A 12035-nucleotide genomic window follows, 5' to 3' on the forward strand; every position below is an offset into this window, starting at 1 on the left:
CTCCCTATCTCTCTCTCTCCCTCTCTCCCTCTCTTCCTCTCTCCTTCTCTCCCTCTCTCCCTCTCTCTCCCTCTCTCTCTCTCTCTCTCTATTTCTCTCTCTCACACACACACACACACACTCACACATGAGGAATCTTCGCAAAGGTCAACAGAAATGTATGTAACGAAAAAAACTGTGCGTTGATTTCAGTTGTTTTTGATTGTAAAATAAACTTACCTTTTAGTTCATGTTCCCCACACCTTTGAGGTACCTTTGCATACGCCTTTCCACAGAGCAGAGAGCACAGGGATTGCATTCATGTTGCCTTTTTTGTGAAAATATTAGGGAAAAGACAACTTTTTTATCAGAAAATATTACCCTTCTCCCTCATCCTCCTAATACTTGTGGAAAACTTGTATGGAAGTCAGGTGCAGTCAGACCTGGGTAATATTTTTTTTTTCCCCGCAATAATCTGTATTTACTAAGGGTGCTTCGTCTGGCTCCCTGATCCTTTGTGATCCAGGTGAATCCTTTTAGTTCTTGATCTGAAGCAGGATGTGTCTGAAGCAAGCAGCTCAGTCCTCTTGAGAAATTAATCAGGCAGAGGAGGCAGCTCTGAGTCTCTAACAGGTACATTAAGGGGGGTTCTGAGACTTGTCTAGCTTGATAGGAAATTGCCTGGGGGAAGTCTAAGAAATCCAGACAGGCTGATCTCAGGCAGACATAGAAGTTTGGCATTGCTTAGATTGTTTTATATTATTAGCACTCAGACCACAATCCCAGAAGATGCAATCCATTTGGTACATGATATTGATCATACTGCAGGTAACAAATTAGCCGGGCTCTGCAAGTGTCCCAGTTTGGCCCTGTTGGCTTGTCGAGTGCTTCATAATAGTTGATTCCAGACTTCTCTTAAAGTTGACCAAATGTCTTAAGTTACGGGTGTAAAGCTAGACCAAGACCATGGCGCTTGGGGACTTGTGATAGTGACTCAGGAAGGTGGGAGGAGAAGTTTAGTGGGTGGGGTCAGGGGTAATGATGCTGAGCCTCCCTCCCTTGCAGCTCCAAGTCCTGTGGGGTCCACAGTCACCGTTACAGTGAGTGGTCAGTGCTTTTCCACCTCTCTCCTGGACCAGGGCCACAAGCTCCTGACAAGAGTATGTGCTCTGTGAGCCATCCTTGGGCAGCCTATCCTCCCTCCCACAACCAGCTCTGTCTTGCCAGACTCTAAGTCAGTTGCTATCAACCACCTGGGGTTCTGGATACAATCTCTTATTATTTTCGTGTGTGTGAATGAAATTTTTATTTACACACTGATCTAGAAGTAGATACATATACTCTTAGTTGATTTCCAAAAATGTGCAACAAATTAGTGTGATTTGTTTATAAACCAGAACACATATTAAAATCAATGGATTTTGGATAATTCATTCTGTGATGCTCAGTACAAACTGTGCACACCTGGTTGAAACATACAGAAAAAGTGTAAAGTACAGCAATCACATGGCAAGTATGATTTCATGGCACTCCAGTGACTGTGAAATATCTTTAACCCAACATGTGGGTTAAAATTCTGCAGGAAGTTGTCATCTCTGGATGTCTGAATCATTTCTCAGACACAGCATCCTGCACTTGGCCATGTTACAATTAATAAAAAGGATATTTTGAAAAACCTTCCTTACAGGATTAAAACGTATTAAAAGGAACCAAATGTGTGATTACTAGTGTACCAATAATTTCAGAATTTTAGAATTATTTATGCAATTGGCTACTGTTACTTATTAGAGTATCCACCAAAACTATTTTACGCTAGTACACCGTTATACATTTTTATAAACAATAAGAAAGCTGGAGAAAGTACTTGAAAAATAACTTGCTTTTGCTCTTTCTGTCTAGGGAAAACTGTTCTCTTCCTACTTGGTGCAATAATCTGACGATGTAAGAGGTCAAAAACATTATATCACAGGAAGCGATCAAAGAACTAAAAATAGTTTTTAAGGAAACCAGCTACACAGGGCAACCATCTTGCTGTTGAAGAAAATCATCTGCTAAAAGCCCAAATCATCAGCCATATGAAATGAAGCAAAGAATACTTTATAATTTCTGAGCCAGTATTACTGAAATAGGATAAAAATCACTGAAATTTTAAATAGGTTTATGCAATGTCTCTGCTAGTGTTCCAAGTCTAAGTATCTTTCTAACAATGCTTTCAGAAATTCCAGTTGTACTTGATGTACATTCCACATTGTATATGAGAGAGAGTGCTTTATGAATGATTAAAAATAACATGTTTTCACTTAAATCTTCATTGATTTTCATCGAATGTGAAGTTGTCATTTGAAAATGAAATCACACTGTCAGCAGAGTCTAAACTGTTAGCGTAGCACCAAAACCCCCTCGTGCCTGCCTGGATTCTTCCCCCTCCTGCGGTGGTCTGGTGCCCCGTCAGGTCGGGGCTGCTCTGCCTGTAGGAGGCTGAGAGAGATACAGGCAGGGCCCTAATCATGCTCTTCTCCCTCCCCATATCCTTTGAGACCTAAGTGCTGGCGCTGCCTCCCTCCTCCTCTCAGTCTTACAGGAGTCTCCTCCTTCTTTGGATTCCACACCTGCTATAATGTTTTCTCACCCTACCTGTAACACTCTGTATTGATTGAATTTCCCAAGACAAGAAAATATTGTCAAATTTGATCTTATGCAATTTGTGTTAAGAAAGAAAAACAGTGAATATGAAGTTTCAAACTACTGTGTGAACTTTCCACTTCCGAGGGACGGTCTGAAGTAACCCTTTGTATTATTCTTTGTCAAGAGTCACTGCCGTTGGGTGATACCAATAATTTAAATGATATGTCAACTCATCAAAAACCTGTCCTAATATGGAGATAGAATTAAATGCAGGTTTCACTTATTTTTAGAAGATTTATTTGTTTATTTGTAAGTCAGAGTTACAAAGAGAGAGGAGAGACGAGATCTTCCATCCTCTGGTTCATTCCCTAAATGGCTATAATGTCTGTGACTGGGCCAAGCTGAAACCAGGAGCCAAGAGCTTCTTCCAGATCACCTATGTGGGTACAGAGACCCATGAACTTGGCAATCTTCCACTGCCTTCCCAGAGCCAAGAGCTTCTTCCAGATCACCTATGTGGGTGCAGAGACCCATGAACTTGGCAATCTTCCACTGCCTTCCCAGATGCATTAGTGAGGAGCTGGATCAGAAGCAGAGCAGCCGGGACTTGAACTGGTGCCCACCTGTGATGTTGGCACTGCAGATGGCGGCTTAACCCTCCGCGCCATGGCACGGGCCCCCAGATTTCACACTTCTACTTTCCACGTGTTTTGTCTTTGCCTCTGAGATTCACAGTGAGGCTAATGAAACTTGTTTCATGGCCTCTCACTGCACTGAGCTCTTTACAAGGCCCTGCAAAGAGCTCTAGCAATAGTCACACACTGTGGTGATGTTGGGAAAGGTAAAATATTTAAACTGCAATTAGGCTAGTGGTCTCCTTCTGTTCTGATTTCCCTCTGGGGTCAGGCAGTGCCGGGGGACGGACTGTGAGTACTCGGCTGAACAGAATCTGAGGTTACAGGTCGTGATCCCGAGGGCCTCATACACATGCTTCCCAGGCAATCCTGTGTGCAGTAAATGACTGTATATAGTCTCATCGTATTCTTTTTTTTATTTTTTTTAACTTTTATTTAATGAATATAAATTTCCAAAGTACAGCTTATGGATTACAATGACTTCCCCCCCATAACGTCCCTCCAACCCGCAACCCTCCCCTTATCCACTCCCTCTCCCCTTCCATTCATGTCAAGATTCATTTTCGATTCTCTTTATATACAGAAGATCAGTTTAGCATACATTAAGTAAAGATTTCAACATCGTATTCTAAAATAGAGTCTACAGCCAGAGTCTCCCGAGACAGGGCTCGGGAAGGCAAGCCTCATGAAGTCCAGGTTTTGGCTTCAAGTCATGTAGGTATGTTTGTTTGCTAACCATTGATTCCCCTGGACTGCTTTGGCTCAAAGTAGGTGTTTAATATGTACTCGTGAAATGAATGTTTTTGCACATAAAAACTGGAGAGTGACTGCTTCTGCTTATTTAATGTTTCCTTATGTATTGAGACTGCAAATCCGGATTTTCCAACATGGTGCTGGTTTTCCTAAGAGCAGAGAGCGAGAACTAGAAAAGCCCTTATAGACCTTTTGCTTCAGTGACTCTCACACGGAAGGCAAGAAAGGACGACCGCAGTACACGGAGGGCTTTTCCAGACGCTGTCCAGCCATCCCATATCCTAGCGGTGCTAGAAATTCTACCACGGTTCAGGCTCTCTACCTCCAGATGAGCACACTGCTTTAACTCTTTCTATTTTTTTTTTTTTTTTAATAAACAAGAAGAGTTCCTCTGACATGGAGCAGTGAGGGTGATTTATTTCTTATATCCCTTTGGTGAGCAGTCAGGTTAGGATTCTGTCCTTCAGAACTCAAGGTGCCACAGTCTTTCTGCCCCTGATTTGGTGCTCTGCTCCTGCTGACATATGAGGGTACCTCAGAAGGCTCATAGAAAAATGAAATAAAAATTATGAGCTTATTTTCATGCAAAATTGCATAGTTTTGCATAAAACATATTTTCCTATTATGAAAAATATTTCTTGGCATAATATTTTTACACTGAAAAATCTCAGGCTATTCAGTCAGTTTTCCATGGACTTTTTGAAGTCTGCTGATACAGCATTCCTTTTCATTTTTAAAAAATTATCCAATATTCGGAGGGTACAGCATTGCTTTTGCATCGGTTCTGTATTGTTTTACATTGCCTCTCCTGGCTTCTTGTGCCATGGATGTGGTATGCTCTTATATAATATTTTAAATTGGCCAAGTGCATGTCACATTTTAAAGTTCCTTTGCATTTCTGTAGGGAATTAGCTCAAGGATGAGCTGGTGTTAAGACAACAAAAATAGTTGATGATTAGTCTGCTCTTATTTCAGAATAGTGTACTTTAGTGTACTTGGGATGCTAAAGTGGTAAGTGGAAATGAAACTCTGACTGGCAATAATGTCTGTATGGTGAAATACCTGCTGATTAAGGCCTACCATGGGCTGTGGAGCCCAGGGTGTGTAAAGCAACAGTGTACCACAGCCCAGAGGGATAGTTGCCTTGAGTGGCCCAAGATTTAGAGGCAGAGTGTTCTAATTGTGCTCCTGAAAGTGCAGCCAGGACTCAAAGGTCAAGGTCAGTTCGTGGAAGCCTTCCACCAAGGGAGCTTTGCTTACTGGTAGCTAAAACTTGCTCCACGCCTGTGAGTGACATGGAAGCTACCTGAGCAGGTAAGCGTTCATCAGTGGTCAGATCTTGGGTTTTGAACTTGGATCATACCTAATTTATCTAGAAGTTGGTAAATTTATGTATATATTGTGCTTTTATATTTCTTCTTCCATTTCACTTTTATCACTTGTAGCTAGATTTTTAGATTACTGCCAGGCAAATGTAGCCAATTTAATTGCAATGAAAACTAATTTTTAGGGGCTGTTAAACTTTAAAAGATGTTAACACATTCTTCTGATTGTTATTATAACTGATGTTTTATTAGTGGCTTTGTGCTAATTGTTAGTTTGGGAATGGTTTGCATGTTACAACTGGGGGAGAAATCATGTTGGCTACAGCTCAGTCTTTTATTTAGTTCCACATTTTTTTCCTTACATAGTGTTTGTGTTTCACAATCATATAAATTTTGATTAGAGCCCGAGATAATTTAGTAAAATGAGGAGACACTTTGTCTTGTTCAACTTTTGTGTCATAACCTTCACTTCTCATTGTTCAGTCCAAGGACAGAGGGACAAGTAGACATTATTATTTACTGCACCATGATACTCCTTGCATAGCTGTACTGTTACTTATTAGCTGATGCATTCACATTTTATCTCTAATTAGGTATTTTCTCAAAAATTACTCTCAGGTACACGAGGGCAAGGGTTGTGTCTTACTCATTCTCTGTAGCAGCAGCTTCCAAATTAGCTGCAAAGGATCAAGCACGGTGTCTTGCAAAGTCTACAGCGAGGACCCCAACTTGGAATCCAATTTAGGTATTTTAGGAGAATCTCAATAATCTGACTTTTTTTCTGAGCTCGCTCATTATTTTTCTAGACAGTTAGATTTGAAAGTCACTGGTTTACATCGTGGAACACTATCTTGCATTTAGTAAGTGCTGGAAGCATTCTTGTTTTTCAAATTTTGAAACCTGTATCACTCAGGTGAACAACATAAACTAGGTCTAGCATGTTCACTTCATTTTTTCTCTTCTTTCTGCTTTGCCATGCTTCACCAGGTACCTGACAAAATCCAATTTAGATGCATTCTTTTTGTTTTATGGTGCATAAAGATAATAAAAATACAAGATTTTTCATTGCCCTTTCAAAACTACTTGAAAAAAAAAAATCTAATAACGCTTTTTAAGTTTGCATCAGTCCTTGTGGTAGAAGATGACCCTGTTGACTGTGTTCCCAGCTGGGAGCATTGGATATGGCTGGGAAGACCGATGCACAACAAATTTGAGTTCTACTTTGTGTATATGGAAGCACTGCCCTTCAGATCCTGGTGGCCAGTGCTATTTGCAGACTCTTCCGCTGCTTTAAACATACTCTAAATGATATATTTGTTCCAGAAAGTCATCTTACCCCTGATGGCTCTCTGCTCACTTCTCTCTACATTTGCCCTTTTACAGCTCATCATAAAGCAGTCATTCATTCTTGGAATGTGGCCAATCCAATGAAACTGTGAGAGAGAAGTCGGCCACTGTCAGCTGCATGAATGACTTGCTGTAGCATCCAGTAGTTCTGTCTCTCTCCCCTATTTGTAGGTGACCCTCTCGTGCAATTTGAAATTCAGTAAACATGTGACATTGAGAAGACTTTTCAAGAACCTTGTCGGTTGTGCGGTATATTTTGGTTCTATAGCCACATAGAAAGGTGATCCTGGCCTACACATCCTAGGTCAGGAGTAATGTCACCAGTGGTCAGAAAAAATAATCAAAGAATTAGATAAATGGATTGAGAAAGGATAAATGAAAAATGACAGACAGGAAAAAGGAGAACCCAAGAGAGAGAAAAGAATAAATGGTAACATAATAACCTAGAGAGATTGTTTTAATAGGTTTTGCAGCAAAAGGGCAATTCACTAAAATATTTCAAAGATGGTTTCTTTTTTTCATTTTTTGACAGGCAGAGTTAGACAGTGAGAGAGAGAGAGAGACAGAAAGGTCTTCTTTTTTCCATTGGTTCACCCCCCAAGTGGCTGCTACAGCCAGTGTGCTGCACTGATCTGAAGCCAGGAGCCAGGTGCTTCTCCTGGTCTCCCATGCAGGTGCAGGGCCCAAGCACTTGGGCCATCCTCCACTGCACTCCCTGGCCACAGCAGAGAGCTGGACTGGAAGAGGAGCAACCAGGACAGAATCCGGTGCCCTGACGGGGACTAGAACTCGGGGTGCTGGTGCCGCAGGCAGAGGATTAGCCTATTGAGCTGTGGCGCCGGCCTCAATGATGGTTTCTAATAGGTGAGCCCTTGGTTCCTGTAGCCTTTCACAGATCAGAGCTGTGGCTCTCAGTGCAGCACTGTCTACCTCCACCCTGAAAAATGTGATGAGCAGATACTCCTTTTATAATACCCTCCCCCACCCCCAGTAGCTCAGTGCAGGGACTCCTAATATATGACCTGTCAATTCATGAGTTGGGCATTGGCCCCTGAATTCCCTGGAATCATTTGTGAAAGTTGTACTTCATTTGCATTTTATTCTCCAGGGAGGATATTTGATCAGATTCTCTATAATACCACTGACCAGAAAACATGTCTTTCATTTTCAGTTAAAAATAGAGAAGGTCAACTAGTCGTGGACCCCAGCCGGGGAAACCTTTCATGTGGTTAAATATTCTTGGATAGCAGTGAACACAGTTCTGTGAGTTACCTGATGGCCGCAGCTCACTTCTGGGCTGATGCTTCTCCTTTCCCCATTTAGTTGGTTTGCAGCATTAGGTTCTGTCTGTCATCTTCCCAAGGCAGTCTTAAACCTTCAGGTGTTATTTTCCACATGTTTGTTAACAAAACACCAATGACTTTTCTTCTTTTTTATACAGGCAATTGACATGAGTGACTCTGTTCCGGTTCAGATTACAGCTGTACATCATCTGTTGTGTTTAAAGTTTCTCTTCTGCAAGTTGGCAAGTCTATTTGCATATCTAGCCTTTTTGCTTTTTTAGAGTGTTGGATTAATTGGTATTTTCTAACCACATGAATATAAATGTTTTTCCAGGGTCAGTTTCAAGAACACCACTTTCAGTGCATACCTAGCCCTTGATGACTGTAGTTATCATTAGGAATTTTGGTAATGCTGGTAGTTTCCTGCCTGGAAGGGTGTTACTGATGATAGGAAGCGAATTCTGATACAGCTTATAGGTCCCCCCATAGCTTCTTGAGCAGAAATCTCTCTCTTATGCTAATTTGTCAGCCTGTGACAGAAACAGGATTTCCATTAGTGTGGCGAAAACTTCTGAGCTGATAAATCGCTGGCTCTGAGCTTATTTTCGAAGGGTGATAGCTCGCCATTCCTCTAAGACTCAAGTTGCTGGGGAGAACAAGCAGAGACTAAAAATAGGGAAAAAAAAAGAGTTTGGTGATGAGATGCAATAGAAACGAATGTGTTCACCAACTATTTTTTGTGGCAGTGGGGTTGAGTGAGGGTTAAACAAAGATGAGACATAGCTCATAAGGCCGTGGAAAAGCTTTGTTATCCTTTAAAAATGCTTTGTCCAGAAGTCATTGCCCCTAAATTTATATTCAGACACTGCTTAATACTCAGTGTTTCACTGTCTCCATATTGCTTACTACCCATTTCCTGCTGCCTTTTTAAAATTTTTATTTGCTTTCATTTTATTTGACAGCCTGAGACACACACACACACACACACACACAGAGCTCTCATTTGTTGTTTCACTCCCAAGATGCCCATAATAGCAAGGACTTGGTCAAGCCAAGATTTTATCTGGGTAGCAGGGACTGAAGAATGAGCCATCGTTTGCTGCCAGCATTTCCCATGACACACATTAGCAGGAAGCCAGATTGGAAGCAGATACTGGACTTGAATCAGACACTCTGACATGGCATGCAGGCATGACAAGCAATGTCTTCACTGCTGAGCCAAGTGCCCACCCCTCCTCCCTGTCTTAACTTCAGCTCTTGCTCGTAATCATTTCCTCCTGCACCCAACATAGATGAGAATGTCGATATGGATTTGTATTACACATGTCTCTAACACTTAGCATATACCTGTAAGCCCATGGTAATAAAAATTCCCTTGAGACCCCTAAATTCTTTCCATTTTGCTGTCAGTGCAAGGTCAGGGTAGCATTTGAGTGGGGCTTGCAAAGTGTCCAGGCAAAGGCGGTGCTGACAGATACCAAGGTCAGGAGAAGTTAGAGTCCCTGTATGGGTGTGTCCCCTCAGGTTTAAGGCCGTCACAAGGACATGGAGGGACACAGACAGAGAAAAGGCCAAAGGAACCCAGCCAAGGCAGAGTCTGGAGGAGAAAATAGCATGAATTCTGCTGCCTGGGCCACATTCGTAGGTGAGACTGCGTGACAAGAGTCCGGAGAGACGTCCTGGCCCAGGGCATCAGAGAGCAAGGATCTCTACCTAGACTCAGTGTCTGGGTAGCAGATTCAATTAGAAAATACACAGAAAAAAAGAGAGAGAAGAAACGACTTTGCTAACACTCGCTGTAAATTTTAGGAAGAATATTTCTATGTGTTCCCTGTGCTGCACCAGATCAGCTTGTAGCGGAACTGAGCCCATGGAGAGGAAAAAGAGGCAGAGGCAAGCTGAGCAAGGAGCCAGCGGTTCTGACAGCCCTGTTGGCAGCATTCCCTGTGGACCTATGTGAATTGCTGACGTTTGCATTTTCTAGCTATCTTTAGCTTGTATATTTATTGGTCAGTGGCATCTACATTGCAAAACACAGCTCAGGCCTCAAACCCTTTTGTACATTTTACTTCGAGAAAAAAAGCAATAACTCTTCTGGGACTCTTTTGCTGTCTGCTGTTTTCTGACTCATTGAAACTGTACTTAAATCTACCAAGACTAAATAAAATGTAGCATTCTTCTTACATTTGAGCAGATTTGGGGCTTGATGCTTTGCCTTTTTTTATCCCATGAATAAAAAGGAATAGTAGGAATTGTGGTTAAGGGGAGATTTCGGTGCCAAGATTCTTACCTGTATTCTTACTGCTTGTGGAAGCAAACTTACCCGCCGTGTTCCCTTGCAAATAAGCACATTGCAATGGGCTAAGTGCAAATCTAGGCATTGCTTCAGACTTCGAAGATTAGACACTGTTGGATTGAGGGTACATCCTATTTATGTGATATCTCCTATAAAAAGTAATGATGAGTGAGAACCAGTGTTCCCATTAACTAAGTGGTCCGCTGATGGGTTTATACCAGGACCCTTGATTTGCTAGTTTGGTTCATCTTCTGAATAGGTTCAGGTGAGGAATAGCAAGTGCAACCAACTCCTGTCTCACAGTGGTTGAAAAGTGATTTTCAATCAAAAGGGATTAAGCCTGAGTTTTCAGGAACAGAGGTCTGTTAGTTACATGTTGGTTTCATCCACTGGAAAATCTGATTTTCTTTTAGGATGATAGAAAAATTGGTTAGATTCCCAACTCTGAAGATGGCCCATGGCTGAGGGGCCCTGGATGGGGGCTGGTGGTGAGCAGCTGTAATAGCAGGGAGAGGTAACAGCTGTGGGAACAAAGTTCCTCTCTGGTGAGAGAGATGAGTTCTCCCAACTTCTTCAAACCTTGACTGGTTTTTTAGCCCTAAACAGGCCCTCCCAGAAACCCTTGTCATCCCTGCCTTGCCAATCCCCGTCTTGGGACTGTGGCAGTGACTCTCTGTCTCCAGGCAGCCTCAGGACATTGATCATTTCCTTTGGTTTTTTATTGGAAGGCATGCTAACCTCACAGACAAGTCTTAAGTTGGCCAGTGTGCTCCTAGGAATCTTCATTCTACCCCCCAGTTCATCTCTGTGTACCTAAACCTAGCTCCCTTCATTAGACCATCCTGGATGTTGTGGGTTCGTCTGTCATCCCTCCTGCGTGTCCCTGACCTGCTAGTTTCTAGAACTTCACTTCCTTACTCCTCCCCCCATGCCCTGGAGCTATCAACTGAACAGAATGCAGCCAACCCAAACCCTTTGTAATTTTTCTCTTCAGTGACTCACAATATACGTTCTCTCTGTTTTGGCAGCAACTTAATGTTAAGAATTTTGCACTTAAGGTTTAACAGCACCATTGGTTCTGAATCTGGGAGTGAGTATAATGCCAAAATACTTATTGTCCCCATCTTGTGTCTAGCAAGATGGGAATTCTGATATATGGCTGGTCTACACAGACTGCAGAGAGAATCCGAAGAAGCGTCAGAATTAGTGTGAAGAGGAAGAGAGGCAAAGAATTTTAAACTAAAGCCAAAGAACATTCTGTTTCCCACACCCGGTTACAGTGAGCCCAATGAGTTAACTGATCTATGGTCTTGAGCAAAGATGATAAATACTAAAGAGAACACCTCAGCACCGGCAGCCTTCTTTCAGGGTGGTTCACAGGGGGCTGCAACCCCTCATGGGATTATCAGGCAGTAATCCCCCATGGGATTATGTGAAACACCCTGCAAATATTTATAGTTCTATTGTGAGGGAGAAATTAGATGTGTGGGTATAGGTTTCACAGTAGGAGAACGTGCAAAGGCAGAGTAAAAGGTTTTTGTTGTGATTCTGCTCAGTAAAACATCTTCTGAATGCAGATTTCCTCAAAGAAATAGGTGCGAAACGTAATCAGCTTGAGGGCTCTGAGGATAGCATTGTGCCACATGATCAAAAGGAAGTCTATGCTTTTGATCGCTTTTCTCAGGTGGGGAATGGGATTTAGAGGTATGGCGGTATCTACAAATTCACCTCTAAGATGTCGGCAAGGAGCTTTGAAGCCCACAAAAAGCATAAGGCTGGATTTCCTTAAAAA

The 12035-nt window shown here is 42.2% G+C and overlaps 1 protein-coding gene across 13 annotated transcripts in view; it reads left to right on the top strand.

The window, feature by feature from the left end:
* Positions 1–12035, top strand: part of LOC149127601 (uncharacterized) — a 390111-nt gene that overhangs the window by 262914 nt on the left and 115162 nt on the right. For 5 of the 13 annotated variants that reach the window (XM_089328657.1, XM_089328653.1, XM_089328654.1 and 2 more), the window contains one exon: positions 1879–2780. The exons of the other annotated variants lie outside the window; for them this stretch is intronic. In XM_089328657.1, coding sequence (XP_089184783.1) covers positions 1879–1916 — 38 coding nt within the window. In that variant the 3' untranslated portion in view covers positions 1917–2780. Of the gene's footprint in view, positions 1–1878; positions 2781–12035 lie in introns of those variants that run through there. 13 annotated transcript variants of the gene reach the window in all.

Source organism: Oryctolagus cuniculus, chromosome 3, assembly GCF_051225735.1.
Source record: "Oryctolagus cuniculus isolate XC-2025 breed Fujian yellow rabbit chromosome 3, ASM5122573v1, whole genome shotgun sequence".
Lineage (NCBI taxonomy): Eukaryota > Metazoa > Chordata > Mammalia > Lagomorpha > Leporidae > Oryctolagus > Oryctolagus cuniculus.